The sequence below is a fragment of the Accipiter gentilis genome, chromosome 32 (genome assembly GCF_929443795.1).
Source record: "Accipiter gentilis chromosome 32, bAccGen1.1, whole genome shotgun sequence".
Lineage (NCBI taxonomy): Eukaryota > Metazoa > Chordata > Aves > Accipitriformes > Accipitridae > Astur > Astur gentilis.
The window spans coordinates 4,563,808-4,581,457 of NC_064911.1; the positions used below are offsets into that span (position 1 = coordinate 4,563,808).

The 17,650-nt window shown below is 35.9% G+C and overlaps 1 protein-coding gene across 13 annotated transcripts in view; it reads left to right on the forward strand.

Annotated features, from left to right (window-relative positions):
• SON (SON DNA and RNA binding protein) overlaps nt 1-17,650 on the forward strand; it is a 41,550-nt gene that overhangs the window by 16,203 nt on the left and 7,697 nt on the right. For 9 of the 13 annotated variants that reach the window (XM_049834908.1, XM_049834898.1, XM_049834903.1 and 6 more), the window contains 5 exons: nt 811-971; nt 3,299-3,439; nt 5,281-5,469; nt 9,792-9,902; nt 10,297-10,413. In XM_049834908.1, the coding sequence (XP_049690865.1) occupies nt 811-971; nt 3,299-3,439; nt 5,281-5,469; nt 9,792-9,902; nt 10,297-10,413 (719 nt within the window). Of the gene's footprint in view, nt 1-810; nt 972-3,298; nt 3,440-5,280; nt 5,470-9,791; nt 9,903-10,296; nt 10,414-16,060; nt 16,439-16,933; nt 17,015-17,650 lie in introns of those variants that run through there. The other 4 variants (XR_007510278.1, XM_049834907.1, XM_049834909.1 and 1 more) reach the window with 4 other exon arrangements.

Genomic DNA, 17,650 nt, shown 5'->3' on the forward strand with positions numbered 1-17,650 from the left:
ATTTTTGTATAGAAGGTGAGAATTAACGAACATCCTTGGATCTGCCTTCATGCTTTGATTATGCATCAAGTCTGTATCTATATACTTTTATTGCTCAAGAAGTAAACGAATGCAGTCCTTTTAGGATTTTTGTAAAGCTGTATGCTTGCGGAGATAATGGTAACTCATTTATTTGCAAACTGGCAGATCAAATAAGACGTACTTAATTTTTATTACCTATTTCTGTCATAGGGCTGCATGTGTTTTTTTCCTTAATAAAGCAAAATACTGTTTTACTAACAGTTTTGCACATAATTGTATTTTACACAAGTGCACTTGTATTCAGTGCTTATGTTTTCTCTTGGTTGGTTGTAAATAGCTTTCAGGCTACATACTGGGGGACCTGAGGGGACTTCCTCAAGACCTTTGAATGCTTTTCAGAGATAGCTAGGAAGTAGACTTTGGAATTCATGCTGTGTAGAAATGACTCAGTATTTCCAAAACTAGAATGAATTAGTGAAGTAAAATAGGCATCAGAACTTCTGGGGTTTGGAGGATTTTAAGTGCTGTAATTTGGACTCCCATGTTTTGTATTAAATTCGCAATTTCACTTTTGTGTTGGGTAGACCAAATTTTAAAAAGTCCAGAGTAACTAAGTACAATTTTAGTTATTTTCACAGAATATAAAAAATGCACAGTATAGGTAAAATCTTGTGTTTTGTCTTTGTACCTTTAGTCTGCCAGAAATGCTTATTTATTATTAAAACAAGAAACTGTAAAAATAATAATTTTTCTTTAAAAAAAAAAAAAAAAAAAAAAAATTTTTTTTAGACAAGGCCCAGCTACTTGAAATAGCCAAAGCTAATGCAGCTGCCATGTGTGCTAAGTCTGGAGTTCCCTTACCACCAAGCCTGATGCCTTTGTTATCTCAAAAGAAAGACGACAAAGCCAATCAGAAGTCATCAAGAGATACACTGAAGGAGCTCACTGAGGTAAGTGAAAACAACAGTATCAAACCTGAAATAAGCAGTTTGGTTTTTTGTGACTTCTAGGCAAGCTGTTGTTCTGTGTGCTTGGTTAGCGTGTAAGCTGGCTTGTGGTTTGAGCCCTTATTCTCTACACAGTTTTTTTTTTTAAGTCATGAAAACAGGCTTTTTAATTCCATGAAAATGCATGAAATCCAATTATTTTGCCTTTTTTTTGGTTTTGATTCTGTTCTAATTCTGTACAAATTGGTAGTTCTCCTTGCAGTCCTGTTAATAAAAACCAAAGCTTTTATTTCTAGTTTTTGGTTCTGGTGTTAATGGTTATTTATGTTCTTACATTTGTTAGTGAATTTCACATTGTTAAATGTTATCTCGGGATTAAAAATGTAGTGCCCACTTCACATAGTTCTATATGTTTTAATATGCACTCTTCAAGATACTTGTAGAGAATCGTTGCAATTCTATCCCGTTGCAGTTCAGGTCTACAAATGGGATGTTTTTGTTCTGATTCTGCGGAAAAAATTGCTACTTGTTGTTTTACTGTAGTAATGTCACCTTGTTCAATTAGCTAATTTCCCCCTATGTTTTTTTTCTCCAGAAACTAGAGAAAATTTGGAATGGAAAAAAAAAAAAGTGGTGTGGGTGTTTGTTTTGGTGTTTTGTTTTTAATTGCATCATCAGTGTGACAGTTCTGAAATACCTGTTTGTGGAAATAACATCTGAAATTAAGCAATGCCAAATTGCTGAAAAGTAATCTCTTAGTCGTGTGGGGGATAGTGGAAGCAGAAATGCTTGTTAGTAAAAAAGCTGAGATTGTGCAGATACGCTGTGCAAACATTTTAAGTGGTTCTTCATGTAACCTGACCAAGATCCAGCGTAGCTAGTGCTAATCTAGAAGCCCCAAACCTGCCCCTTCCTTGCCCATTCCAACTGTGGGAATCTGTTGGATGATGTTCCAGTTCTGTTGAATCAAAATCGGCCACAGAAGCAGTCCAGGCTATCATCATATGGTAGTGTGCCCAAGTGGAAAACCCTTCCAAAGCCTGTTCAGCTTCTTGCAAAGCTAGCTGTGTTGTCTTTTCTCTCTGCAGTGTAACTTGCAAACTGGACAAACTGCTTCCAGTTAGTTGGGAGCCAACTAATAACTACAGATAACGCATTTTGTTGATTAGCTTTCCAAATAGTGCAGACTTTTCCTGTTGCCTAAAGAATGTGCTTCAGTCATTGTTTGGAGATGTCTTGGCGTAAGAGAGTGCAGGAGTTTTTTTGGTTTTTTTTTTTGTTTTTTTTTTTTTTTACTAAGGACTGATGAGAACAGTGCCATCAGTATGTCTTGATTTTTAGTGATGGAGCTGCCTGTTTGCTCCTTATATGCCAACAGTCAGGTCATCAAACAGATATGACTTACAACGGTATGAACTTGAACTAGAATCAAATCAGATGATGGCTTCACTTTGCCAATATTATTTCCTCAAATATTATGTCCTCTAATGACATGTAAGTCTTTCATGAATGAACTTTTCATCAATTGGGACATAATAGAAGGATGATCGTAGACTATAATGTTCTCAAATGCATTTTGGACTGACTAATTTACAGTTGCTACTGGTAAACACTTGGTGCAGATAACCATGATCAGTAGAGAGTTTTTCATCATAAAATTATAGCCTCTCTACAATGTGTCTCGTTTGTTTGTTTGTTTTTCTTTCCCTGGAGGCTCTCTTCTCTGTTGACTGCAGTATCCCCATAGCACCTCTATGTTTTATATTCAGCTTCTGTTTAATATAAAATGGGGATGTCTTGCATACCTGGCCAATGTCAAAATATTTCAGAAGAGATCTGAGATCTTCTAGAGCCATTGCTTCTGACTAGATCCCTGCACTACCAGTGGAATTTAGAATTAGTAGCTATTAATTCTTAGGTTTTCCTGTGTAGTAGTTTTGTGAGTTACACTGAAGTTCCTATCAGATTGCAATATGCTAGTTATGTGGGATGCCAAACAGCCAGTGAGTTCCTAGTCTGGAATGTTTGCAGCCTTAGACATGCATTCTGCAACTAGCACTGTGTAGCAAGTTTTACAGTATGCTGCTGAAATACTATGTCTGTGTAATTATTTGCTGCATGAGTGCCTAGCAAACCTGGGTAGGTGTTTGATAATGTGTGTAAAATATCAGAAGTACGTGACATTGCTAAAAGATTTTCTGATTTCGTACCTCCTGGTTTAGAAAAGAAAAACACTTTTTTGTAAAAATGTTCTTTTTGCATGTTTTGGTTGAAAGTCCAGATTTATTCAAAGCTGTCGTGACCCTTTTTTTTTTTTTTTTCTTTTTTAGAAATGCAAGAAGATTGCTCAAAGCACAGATGATGTGATAGTGAACAAACCTCATGTTTCTGATGAAGAGGAGGAAGAACGTCCTTTCTATAATCATCCTTTTAAGCTCAGTGAACCCAAACCTATTTTTTTCAATTTAAGTGTGAGTACTTCTTTAATTTTCAATATTTTAAATTGTGGTTATTTTTAATGCAAGTAATTTTACAGAAATGAAATAGGGATTGATAATCTTGGTCAAATTGCACTGGGATTGTTGTTAAAAGTACTCTTGCTACAATAAGACTTACCTGCAGTCCATGAGATTGTGGTAGTTCCCGTAATTCGATTGAAACTCGTTTTTTTTTTTCATTAATGTCTTTGCAGCTTTTCAAGCTTAAATAACGTAAAGAGGATCAATGTTACTTCACATTTTCATTGTAAAAATATCAGTCTGAATTTAGAAACAGCATTGGAATTGGGAAAGTTTTTTGAACAGCATTGTTTTTATTTAAAAGACAAGCAGAAAACCCCTAGTGGAATTCTAAAAGCGTTTTGAGGTGTTCCAAATAAGATGATGCCATCAGGTTTGTGCAGACTCCAAATCTTGTATGTCTGCTTCTTCAGTAGATCTCAAGTGTTCGCTAAAGGAGAAGAAAGTTCTGCTAGTTTTCAGGTTAGCCAGTGGAGGAGTAAATGCTGTGTTAAGACTGAGGATCACTGTTGTTGCCTGTTACTAAGGGGGGGATGGTGGTGGTGTGTGTCTAAATGTCCCATTAAACCCCTCCTTGGGGGACTGCTTTTGACTGTCAGAGCTTGTGTTGACACTTTCTGGCGATGAGCATGTTGGAAGGAATAAAATGAGGGAGCATTTCTTTAAAAAGCATTTCTTTAAAATCCCATTTTAGGATTTCTTTAAATCCTATGCTGTGAAGCATGGATTAGAATTTATGTAGCTTTTTTTTTTTTTTTTTTTTTTTTAATCTGGGTTTTTTTTTTATGCCCATAAAAGTCTGCTCTGGCTTTGCAGGGTATAAAGTACTATAAAAGTATTACTATGCTAAATGAAAATATAAATAGCATTTATATTTTTATATACAAATATATATAGCTTGTGGCATACACAAAGTAAGCAGGAATACATATTTACATAAGATGTAAGGTAGAAATAGATTTATACTCTATGTTGTACTGTTAGAAAGTGGTACAACAAAACTCAGGAAACCTTGGGGTTCCATACAGGCTCTAAAAAGGAATGTTCTTTAGTGGTTATGGGCTGCTCTGCTTGTTTTCCACTGTTTTGACCCTTTTGTGTCATTCTTTCCATTCTTTCTGGATTCTAGTCCTACTAGCATTCCCATCTGTGTTCCTTTGATAGTAGGAGTTTGCCCAATATTGTGAGATGTCTGAGCTCTGTTTGCCTCTTAGAAGAGGAACGTGTCAGAGATTTCTGTGGACTTGTAATATATTTGCAATACTTTCTAAGGAAAACAAGCTCATAGACTTAATTTCTGTGAGATTCATGCTGCTATTAAAAAATAATGAAAGGCTAGAAACCAAAATGTTGAAAACTGCTTTCTCTGTATATAGTAATGTAGAACTTTTTATCATCATGTGGATATCGCAGCCAATGTTTTTTGCTGCTCAGGATTTTTATTTTGGAGCTTTCCATTACAAAATGCATGTGTGGCACGTTAAGATTGTTCTCTTTATGGTGGGGTGCAGGGAGGTTAATTGTGAGGGTGAGGTTTTGCATATTTTTGGCTGCTGAAGCTGATTTAAGTGAGTTTAGCTTCTAGCTGTTTCATCTTCTCTTACACTGCAATTTGTTGCTGACTTGTGTGGTTTTAGGGCTGTGCTAAAATGATTTGTTGTAAAGGCTTTCAGTTTGATTAGTAAGAAGGATGACTGTTTATGAAAACTTATACCAGGTGTATGCAATAAATAATTTCTTAAAGACATGTTGTGTTTTCAAGTTTTAACTTTTTCTAATTTTATTTCTTTAAGACTCCCAGCATAAAACCAGCACCACCACCACAACCAAAAAATCAGGTCAGCCTGTCAAAGGAATTTCCTGTTTCATCTGGGTCTCAACATAGGAAAAAAGAAGCAGATAGTGTCTATGGAGAATGGGTTCCAGTTGAAAAGGGCAAAGAAGAAAGCAAGGATGATGTTTTCCCCAAACCATCCATTGAGGTAAGGAAGGGAAGGAAAGCATATCATATAAGAAAACCAAAACTGTTACCTGGTCAGTCTAGTATCAAATTGCAGTCTGTGAAAAAAAAAAAAAAAACACCAAAAAAAACCCCCAACCCAAAAAACCCACTTACATAAGTAGTGTTTAACACTTCAGTAAGCTAAATATCTGAACTGCTGTGGTCTTCAAATTTGGTCGCCATGCTCACATGGGCAGCGATGAAAGCAACCTGTAGTCATACTGTGTGCTTTTGTCAGTTAGTGACTTCTTTGTCTCAATAGAATTTAAACTTTTGCTTGAAGATGAAAAGTAAGTTTCTTGTCCAGTTTCCTGCAGAGGTTAATAGACTAAGTTGAGACTTTTACAATTTAATAATAATTAAAATTGTCCTACCAATATTAGAGCAATAACATTGCATTGAAATGTAATCCATTAAAAATAGATTTGAAAGTAGTTTCTAAAATTGCTATTTCATCTGGATGTGTCTGCTAATTTTTTAGCTTTACAGTCATGTTTTCTTACATAGTTGTCTTCCATATGGCCTTCCAAAGGAAAATCTAATTTTTTTTTTAGTTTATTATACAAAAAAAGCAAATTTTTTTTCCCCTTGAAATGTCTTCAAAATGATATTTTGTGGGGGTTTTGTAATAAAGTAAATTAAATATTTAAGGCAGATGTAAATTTTTTCAAGTTAATGTTAACCTCACTCCATCTGAAGACTTGTTCTCCTACCTTTCAAAGCAAATAAAAAAAGTCTTGGCATCACTTTCTGATGAAACAATCTTACCATTTGGTGCATTTTGTTTTTCAAGAACTTTCTAAGATTGTACAATCCACTTCCTGAAGCACAGAAGGTATTTTCTTCTGTGTCTCTTACAGCACCAAAAGCACAGTGAATGTAAGTCATTCAACAGACATTTTCATGGTATACCTCAAGAGTTTGACGATCAGGCACTCAATTGTTCCCTGAGTGTAGATGGTAACTGCTGTTTGGTCTTTGTCATGAACCACTAATAAGACAAAACATTCTGAAATGTTTGTGCAGAATGTCATTCCCAGTCACTAGTGTATATGTAAAAAGTCCAGAGTATAGAAACATTGTATACCAACATTTGGCCATGTTTTTACCAGGTGGTAAAGTCTTGTCCTTCAAATGGTTGATGATATGCTCATAGTTCAGGCGAGTTTTGTAGATGTCTGCATCCAGGTTGTCAACGATGCTAGGCTTGTGTCTGACAAATTGGGTTAGCGAAGCACTGATGGTTTGTGTATTGATTATGTAGAAGAGGCCTTAAAAATTGACATTGGAGTAAATATATTAAATATACCTTTCTTTCCTTTCTGTCACATGTATCTTTATAAATGCTTGTAACAATGTTGTCTGTTTTTATATTTTGTAAATAAATATTTTTATTTGCATTTACCTTAACTTGGTTTGTGTTAAGGGTGATTTCAGGGGTCATTAGCTGACAGCAGAGCTTACTATCCCTTTGGGTTTGGCAATCCTTAATTTTGAAATACAGGAATACTCTTGTAGTAGCAGAATCCCTGTGTGTTTCTCCAGGGAGTCTGAAAGGTAACAGAGTGCTTCTCTGCTTAATTTTTAAAGGCACATGAAGGCTCTTAGTGGATGAAATGGCTTCCTTTGAGCAAAATAAGCCAGATAAGCTCCCTTGCTGTTGTAGTAGGGTAGTGGGGGAGTGTGCTTGGATCCTCAGGAAGTTTGACATAATGATTTACCTCCATTCATTGTTGCCAACTTTGAAATCTGATTGTGACAATTCTGATGCAAGTCTATATTGATATTAAAAGATACGTAATTGGTTTTTATTGTTATGTTTTTATTCAAGTCACAGAATTAGTTGCAGGAATAAGCAGTCTGAAATGGCCCTGCTAATATATTACGAATTGTTTTATAATGAAACATCATGCTCTTAATATAGTTGTTTGTGGTTGAAGGAGATGGAGGAAAAAGTCTTGTGTAATCTGAAGTATCAGCATGTCTCTAGAAGCTAGAGAAATCTATGAGAAAGAAGCTGTATTTGAAAGTCTGAAAGTATAGAGTTGAAGTGCTGTATTTAAGTTTGGAGTATACACAGGTGACTATTATGCAGAGAAGCCATCGTGGTCTAAAAATGTAGTAAATGCATTTGGTGTATCGGTGGACCTATGAAGTATGTCAAAAATGCCTTCTTTCTGTTGTCAGCCTCTTCTTTCTTGCTTCAATATTTGTGATTTGTGTCTGTGGGGAAAATGTTATTAAGTCAGGATTGGAAAGGCAGAACTCTTACGGAGAATAGCATGCTGAACTTGAAACTGTTTTACTTGACTAAATAATAACAACTTTTCATACTAAAAGCAGAGATTTTTTTTTTCAAGATCCAAAGCTGCCATCGAGTGTCTTGACATAATACAAAGCCATGATGGTCTCCAAAATGGTGACTGACCATGTGGGGAAAGTGTATGGGAATTCTAACTAACCAGGGTATCTACTAATAGGCCCCAGTCCGGTAAAGCACTAAAGTACACATGTATGTTTTAAGTATGTGAGTGGTCCCAATGTGGTTTCAGTGGACTACTTGCATGCCTATGTGTATTGCTGGATTGAAGCTTTTGGTGAGTAGAATAACTTTTATTTATCTCCTGAACCAGTTTCACAAACAAAGAATTATTTTAACTATGTAAGGGAAACTTACTAATTCAAGAAAGTGTATATTGTAAGCAGGCATTCTTTTACATAGGTGACAGTCATGCTAGGTGTTAGAAAATCTTTTAATTCTTCTTGTGCCTTGTTTATGATCTGTGTTTTTGTCAGCTGGGGCAATAAACAGACACTGAAGTCGGTTTCATAGACACATAGGACTTCTGGGATTTTAAGTCTGTCTTCATCAGTACCAGATGTTTCAGTAATGATCTTCCCAATGGAAATACTTTTTGTCCTAAACAGTAAAAAAAATCCCCCATCTTAAAATAAGATTTAATAGCCTGAGTATAAAAATAATTACTCCATTTTATGCAATTGTAGACATTTGTGTCTGTCTCTTGCTGTTTTTCAATATTTACTAAATTCTTGACTGGGTTCCTGTGACAGGGATTTTGTGGATTAACTGTATTTTTCTGTTCAGCAGAGTCAATTTTAAATTGGTTTCAGTTTCTTCTACTGGCCCTTTATTCTAGTACAATGTGCGAGAGGCTAAGGTTATGACATAGTGACTAACAAAAGATACAAGTCTTTTTATAATACAAATTTAAAAAAAAAACCCAACACAAACCCATCAAGTTACTTTTATTTCTGTATGCCACCTGGTCTTTTGATTATTGGGTTTCTTCTGTGCTTCAAACAATTCCAGCCCTTTCAGTCTCCTTCACATGCTCGTCTCCAAAGAAGTTTCACTTGTCTCTGAGCACTGTTCTTTTTCTGCTTTCAGAGTAGAATGATCCATAAAATGCACATCATCAGAACAACAAGGCACAAGTAATTTTGCAAAAGAGCCATATACTAGCCATAATTTGTTACATCTCTCTATCCCCAATGTTTTGGATTTCTGTCTTGATTGCTTTGCACATAGAGTAGAGGTTTGCATTGAGCTTCTTCATGTGCTCCATATTTTTACACAAATTATCCTGATAAGTATGTCTGAGAGAGTTTCAAATTTATATTTCTTTAAATTTCATTCTAGTTCAGGAGCACAGATCTAAATAATCCATTCCAAAACAGTCAATTTTATGAGCTACCAGCCTGGTTTTACTTTTATGCAAGTCTGTTTTAGGTTGAAGACAAAGATTTGAAACACTAAAGTTAATGGAATAAATGTGATTCTTGCTGTAATTTTTTTATACATACAACTTGAAATTTTAGTGTGAGTTAATAGTAGCAAGCTCATGTGAACAGCTCTGTATGAAGGCTTTTTTAAAAAAAAAAAATCTTAGCTAAATTACATTTAATTTTGTTGGTTAATAAGATTCCATTGAACAATAATGTGTTTCTCTATTTAAGTATGATACACCAGAATTTTTGTGACCGAAATAGTTCTCTAAAAAGAATTTTTTGATATGTTGTATATACAGGTGATATTAAATTATCAGGGTGTTTTACTTGAACTTCAGCTTTTGTATTTGTTTAGGGAAAGCCCATATTGTATATACTTAACAAGTAGTACCAGGATTTTTTCACATTGCCTGTTTATATATCAAACCATCTATTCAGTGTGTAAAACAACTTTGTAGTATTTGTAGCATTTATTCTACAACAGCTTTTTCCATATCAAATGGATATTATTGTGTTTTGATGTATTTTTAAAAATAATCTTTTTCTTCCTAGGGTGTGGACATAACTACAGCTATGAATGATCGAGCAGTGGCTCAGAAAAGGCTTAATGAAAACACATTTGATTTAGAGGCCATGTGCATGTTAAATCGTGCACAGGAACAGGTATGTTGCACTTTTTCATCAGCATATTGATGAACTTAAAAGTAAATGTTTACCCTTCATACCAGCTGATTTTTCTTATGTATTTAAGTACAGGTTTTTGGAAGCCCAGTTTATGGGCAAATGGTTAAAAAAATTGCCTTTATTTTGCATTTCATAACACTGATTTTGAGGATAAGCAAACCATGAACTTGCTAGACTTTGAGCTCAGGCTTTAGGGTTAACGTACAAAGATGCTCAGCTTTTTGGAGCGTCTGCTTACAAATGAGTGTTTATGAACACAGCACTAAACAAGAGTGAGGAATCATTATCAAAATTATTGAGAAGCAACAGAGAATTGCAAAGGAAAAGTGTGCAAATTTTTATTTTGGTCTTATATTTGACTTTTATTTTGTAGATTGACGCCTGGGCTCAATCAAACTCCATACCTGGCCAGTTCACAGGAAGTACTGGAGCACAGATACTGTCCTCAGATGAGCTGACCAACAGTGGTCCCCAAGCATGGATTAGAAAGGTAGAAGTTATGCAGACATACTTGTCTAACTATCACATTTTAAATAGCAGTGGAAGTATCAGAAAATGCAAAAAATGTGTCTTAAAAACCTATGGTAATGCATGTGTCACATACAACAGGTTGAGTTAAATCATTGTCTCTGATCAATTTAGATACTTGCTGCTGCTCTGTCCACTTTGTTGTGCATTAAGATGTTGCTCATGACACAGAGTACTTCAATAAGGTGTGTGCGTCTGGTATTTGAGTCAGATTGGTTCATATATACTGTCACCTTACACTGAAATTACATTCATGATATTGGTATGGTTGCAGTGGTAGGTCCATCACTACTTTATGGGTTTGGGACAGATCAGGCAAGGTTTGATCCTGATGTTACTGCAGTCAGTGATGTTTTGGCATCAACTTCAGTGAACCAAGTCCCAAACTGCCATTTTGTTTGTCTTGGTTCTATCTGATTGCTACTTTGCCTCTATTGTATCACCAGGGTTTTCTGGGAGCCAAAGATTTGGAGTATTAAACCAGGAGTTGCAGTTGGGTTAATAAGCTTAATGTCATCCTACAGTGAAATAGTTATTTCTTACTGCAGAGTAATACTGGCTTATTTTTGGGGTGTGGTGCGTCATACATACATGCGTTTTATAAGTTTAATAATTCATGCTTCATCTTTGAAAATGAATACTGAACTGGTTCTCTTTTGAGAAGTAGAACTGAGGAATTCAAGCAATATCCACCTTTCAGGCAAAAAGAATAATGAGTTATGGTGGTCAGTCTTACAAGTAATGTAGTTGAATATACGCTGTATCTGCTTATCCTTCCATAATGACAACCTTCAAAACTAGTAGGTTAGATTTGAGGCTTAGGTAGAGTTTTCCATAAAACTTGGTATAAACTGAACACAGAAGTCTGGGATTATAACATCCTAAAAATAGTAACATTTTTGCCAAGATTCACTAACTTCTTTTTCCACTTTATATAGCCAAGCAATACAGAGAGCCAGGCAACACAAGAGATTGAAGTTACTTGCTAGATGGGAATGTTGTGGGCTCTTATCAGTATTAATACAGAGCGTAGATGATAAAGTCTTATTTTAACAATTACTAACTTTTGAAATTGTAACAGAATGTTGGTTTTGGTTAGAATAATTGTCCCTGACAGAGGAACTTAGAAATATAAAGCACTCAGCAGGGATGCATTGGTGAGAAAAGGAGAGCTTTTCTACCATGAGGCTTGTGAAAGAGATCAGCAAGCCTAGGAGGGCTCTCCCTTTCTGCAGTACCTTGAGTGGGTTCCCAAGGCAACAGAAAGGGAGCATCTCTGATCATCTCTTTCTCAAGCCTCCTCTTCTCATCCCATTTTCATTTCTTGAGGTTCTGTGGTGGTTTTCTGTGCCTTACAGTGACAGGAGTGTCCACTTACAAAAATCAAGTGGAGAAGGCAAGTGTGTTTTCCCTCGGTCTTTTACTTCACTCTGTGATCTACTTAAAAAAAAAAAAAAAACCAAAACAAAACACAACAAAAAAATCCGAACAAAACAACAGAAAAACAACAAAATGCTTTATAGGGAGAAAATGAGAAGTCTGGTCTCTGGCTTGCGGACATGACTGCTTGAGGAGCAGAATCATACTGGAACATTTTGTTGGTTCTAGAAATAAGAGCGAGCTGGCAGAAGCAATTCTGTCCTCATAGCTGTAAAAATGTAGTGGTTTGCAGTAGTAGGCGTCCTCCCTAGCAAGCATCATGTGGTTTGTCAGAAAGGAGGCTGCTACTGGAAACAAGAAGACTTGTTGGGTGAAGAAGATGAGGACACAGTCCTCTTTCCTGCTCTGGCATTCCTCAGCTTGACTTCTTTTGCTCTTTCCAGGTTCCATATTCGCATGCACATTGCCATCAAACTCATGAGATGACAAGTAGTTACAGTCATGTGCCCTCTACAAAGTGCACTAGGGGCTACACAAGACTTGCCCTGGTGTGGGTGGTTTTTTTTGTTGTTGGTTTTTTTTGTTTGTTTGTTTGGTTTTTTGCGGGGGAGGTGGTGGTGTTCGTGGTGGTTTGGGTTTTTTTCTTTTTTTTAGGAATGGTGGGGCCTGTGAAAACCTTCACAAAACTTAGGTTTGAACTTAATGTGGAGTCACATCCCGTGGTTAGAGAATGATTCCACAGACAAAAGTGAAGTAGGGATAATGGGTTATGAATGCATGTTATCTTTCTCAGTGACATGAATGCGAACCAACCATGAAATGCAAAGTACGGGTTGTATTTTACTTAGGCACTTGAAGTTGTGTAACCTAGTTCCTGTTAATTATGCAATGTAGTGCTGAAGTCAGACTTGTACTCCCTTTTTGTCTAAGAAAATGCATTTTAACATTAAAAAATACTAGGGAATTTTAAATTTTTCATCTGCTAGTAGGGCAGTGGAATTTCTTGGGGTATGTTGTGTGTGTAAGTTAATGCACGTTTCTGACTGAAGATGTTTACTGAAGTCATTTTGCTTGGGAGATTGCCATAAGCAATTGCCATTAGAGGACCTGTGGACGTGCACTGTTTAGCAGAAACAGAGCCCATGTCAGCTAGTTATTTGTGTATCATTAAACAAAGAATTAGAACATGTACAGACATTGTGCTTGACGGAGATAATCACAAAACTAGAGAGATGTAACAAAATAGAAGAGTGGTGTCAGGAGGGGAGAAAACTTAAGTATTTGGGGAACTCAACTTGTTTGATAAGCACTGTCTTCACTTTGCATTTCTTGGATTTCAGCTCTTTTTTTGTACTTTAAAAATTACTCTGGAGAGGTAATATGTACTCAAACCAAAATACGCCTGCAATTTCAATTTTGTCTCAATAAAGTTTTGAGGGAATTAGTTATTGAAGTGGTTAACGTGGCATACTTGAGTGATCGACATACCATTTAGAAGTATGGTTTGTTTTTCTAAGTAATGTGCTAATTTGTGATGTTCATGCATAAGGTTCTGAGCAATATTCATAAAGGAATAATATGTTGTGAGGTTTCTTGTATCATTAAAACAGATTTATGAACAATATTATCTCTTTCTTTTGAAAAGTGGTTTCTGTTTCGTTTTATCATCATTGGTGTAATCAGTTCACAAAATGACTGACTTGTTCTGGAAGTTGCTTCTTTTTTTCTTACAAATACATTATGCTGCTGAATAAATGTCAAATCAGAGGAAGTGCTCAAATACTTTTTTCCACGCAAATTCTGTTGAGGTCTACTTACTCAGACTTTCCCAGCCTCACCCCTTGTTTCTGGATTTATCAGTTAATTTTAGCTTAAACTTGCTCTCCAAAAGAAGGTTTCTGCAACATTTTATGTGCACAGGATAATGCTTGGGATCTGTTTCATTCAGTTGTGCTAAATAAAGCACAAGACACAGGTTTACTATGGCCATTAGAATGCACTGCTTTGTGTAGCAAGTTCTGAAAAGTTAAGAGTGTCCCTTCCATTCTTCCACAGTCATAGCTCATGCTAACAATGGAGGTAAAACTAGGTCTTGTGATTTGTCACTTGCAGAAGGACTGCTGACCTTCTAACACGGCCACTTACCAAAATACTTGTATTTATATTGCATTATATGACACAATGAGGTTTCCCTGGAAATAAAGGCCACATGGCAAGGTAAATCAGCTGTATGTTAGTTATATTGGACTGGATCCCTGTTCAGTCCTCAAAATGTTTTTTTTCCAGCTATCCTCAGCCTGTTTTCTACTGATTGTATGCAAAAGCTGTGAACAGCAATCCTGAAGCTGATTGTGAGTGTAGTTTTGGAAGGCATTTGATGGAATTCTTCAGAAAGGTATTCTTCCTCTTGTATAGGGAAGAGGAATGTGGCGGCTGCTGCTGTAAATGCCAATTTACTAAGTGGAAAATTCAGCTACTACGCAAAAGTTTTGCCAAAGATAGATGCTTGTTCCTGGTACTTGACTCAGAAATTCTTCGGAGTGGTCTTAAAGTAATCTTTAAGACAGCCCATTGTGCTATAGCTGAAACTGTCCACCTAGGCTTTTTTGTCTTTTGCTTAATAAATTATTGCTCAAAAGACATAAACCTTCCTTCTGACAGAACTTCTGTTTTAGTGCCATGTCAGCATTGCGTGAGAAGGAATGGGTATTTTCTTTTCAGAGAGCAGAAACTGATGATGTATTTTAAGATTTCAGGTAGTGATGGCTTTAATATTTTGGATGTTGCAGGTGCTGTTTATTATAGATTGTTCAGTTCAATGCTGTATGCTAGCCTTTTCCCAAAGACAGCTCTTGCAGTTAAACACAGGTGACTGTCCAACTTGTATTGTGTTTCAGAAAAAAAAAATCTGTAAAATCATCTTTCAGGTGTGATTTTTTTCGTGTTTGCTTGTTTAAGCTCTTAAATGCTAATTCAGGCATTCATGACCCCCAAAATTTGTTGCCCTAACGTAGCTTTAAAAGAGGAATAGGTTTAATTAAAATTACTAAAAAAACCTCTTAAGTGATCAGGTTTTACTATGTAGCCTTCTTTTTAAAGAAAGCGTTAACACAAGAATATGGCTTATTAGTTGTCTCCATCTGCTGGCAGAATGGAAATGTGTTTTATTTGGCTCACCTTTCATGGAATTAAGAGATCACAAGATGAGAAAAATGATACTAAATTTTGAGGCAGATTTACTCAAATTAAGATTAGCGAATGAAAGAGAACAATTATTTTGTAAATAATTACTTAATTCCAAGAACAGTAACCAAGTACTTAGAAACCTGGGGCTTTATTATATTACATACTCTTAAATTTGGTACCTTCCTTATGTGCCAGATCTGCAAGGGTACATAGCTGCTAAATAGTTTTGTGAGACTTGGCCTTTTATGAGTTTTAAAACTGAAAAGAAATTTATATCTTGCTTCCCTGCTTTTGTTAACATTTCTACTATTTTTACATTTTCAAATGTAATTACAAGCACAGCACTAGTTTTTACCCATACTCTATTAAATCATGGGATGAGTGAAGTTGTCTGTCATTAAACTATTAAAAAAAGATAAGTTATGGAGAGTATAATTGTACAGGTGACATGAGAGATTTATATTCAGTTCATTATTTAAAAACAAACCTGAAATAAGAACTTCTTCCCCCTGCTGCAGGCCGCCTTTGCTTCTTCAGTAAACTGAATCAAAGTAGGCTTCTTCTGGCTCCTTTCATATTGGTACCAGAATCAAAAGTACCGCTATTCTGTAATGAAACAAAGTTTCCGTTTCTAAGTCCTTGTTGGCTTGGTTCTGTTGTACACCTTTAAGAGTCAGCGTAGTGTAAAAAAATCCTACTAAAGTTACCAGATAGGATTCTGAATCACACATTAGCTGTGTTTTTAATAAACTGCACTTCGGAATTTAGAACCCCTTTTATCTGCAGTATTTGGAATTTGTTCAGGCTCTGGTAATTCCCATATAGGAACTTGGGGCTTTGATTTTTAACTACGAAAAGCAGTATTTTGATTCTGTTCTCTCCTTTCTACATCCCCTGAATTAGTACATTTACAGGTGTGATGAGAAAGCTGTGTAACATTAAAATGACCTCATCAAGAAATTGCACTCTTAGCATTTGTGAACTGAATACACGGTGGTGATAATGAAACAGATGTTTATATTGAAAATTCTATCATTGCAAAGCAGGTACAAAAGAGGAATCGGAACCCAGGGTGACATTGACTGGGGTTTGTATCATTCTCGGCATGGTTGCCCTTTTCTTATGAGAGGTTCCTGGAAAAGAGAGGGGAGGATGAAAATGGAAGTAAGTAAAAGCCATTCTAGGTGTATAGATTGAGGCAGTTTGTATCGAAGAAACTGATTGTCTCTGTGTACACACACACACTGCATGGTCTGCACCAGCCAGAAAAAAGTTGAACCGGAGAGGTGCGCTTAGCCTCTCTACTCTTCCATCGGACCACTTTGTTATTAAATGCAGCATCCAGTTGCATGATTGATAGGTATTTACTGTTTAATAGGTAAATATTTGGAGAAGTCCTGCCACAATCTTCAGCAATTTTTTTTTTTAAATTTTTTAACACTTATGTATAGTGGGGATTACACACATGCATCATTAGTGTGTATCAGTTGCTAATTCGAAATCCCCTTAAAATATATTATCCTTAGTCTCTGCAAAAGTAAGACTTCTGGTTTTGTTTACGTACAAATCGAAATCAAGGACCTATCAGTCCTTTGTCCAAATCTGGGAAACGCTTACTTTTGCAAGCACAGCTCAAAATAAAGGGGGAAAAAAAAATTGTTCTATTAATTTGCTTTGATAGTAAGTAAAATTTTCACAAAAATACTAGGCATTGTATCATCTAACCTACTATGCGAAATAACTGATGGACTTATCAGTGCCAGTGTGTAAACTTGTATATTTTAAGGCAAGCAATTTTTTGCTGTGATGGAAATGATTGACTTACTTACTTGGGTCAGCGGGGGGGGCAGAAGAGAGATGATAGTTCACAGAATAACCTGTGAACTTTCACCCCTCTATATGGAAACTTGTTTCAGGGTCAAATCCTTGTAGCTGCCTTCTTGCCACGGTCAATGCCAGCCCTACTATTCACAACACTGCGGCCATCGAGGCCTAGGTACGTAAACATTTAAGGAGTTTTTAAAGTTCTTTACATCAAAACAGATTTTTAAAATTTCTGTTTATAAGCTTTCACCATTTAACAACTATTATGTTAATGATGATTTGAAAGAATGTGAAGACTACTGCTGCTAAACTGTGTGGCTAAGCGCCTTTTTTTTCCTTTAAAAAAAGAAAAGAAAAACCTGTATGTTTCATGTGGATTTTCAGAGTAGAACTTGAATGTGCCACTGCTGTATAATAAAACGGGGAAACTTTTTTTTTTATATTTAAAATACACCTAAACACTATGTGAATGTCATTACTAAATGTGCTTGTATTTTGTTCAATAACTAGGTACACTTGGCACACATGTTGCCAGTTAAACAGTTAACACTGCCTCCTTTCACAAGATGAGAAGAGATGCATTGGAACCAAAGTAGCGTGTTTAAAAATCGACGGTTATCATTTTATTAAATACATATGTCTGAAATGGGTCACTTGCCACTTTTGGATTGCATTAGAATTTTCTTAAGTCGTTCTTTTTTGAAAATATTGATTTGTGTCTCGTGTGTCTGCGTGAATTCTGGTTTATACAAAATGTTAATGTATATAAAGCTAAGGTGTATTTTTTTTGAACTGAGTTTGTGAAAGGT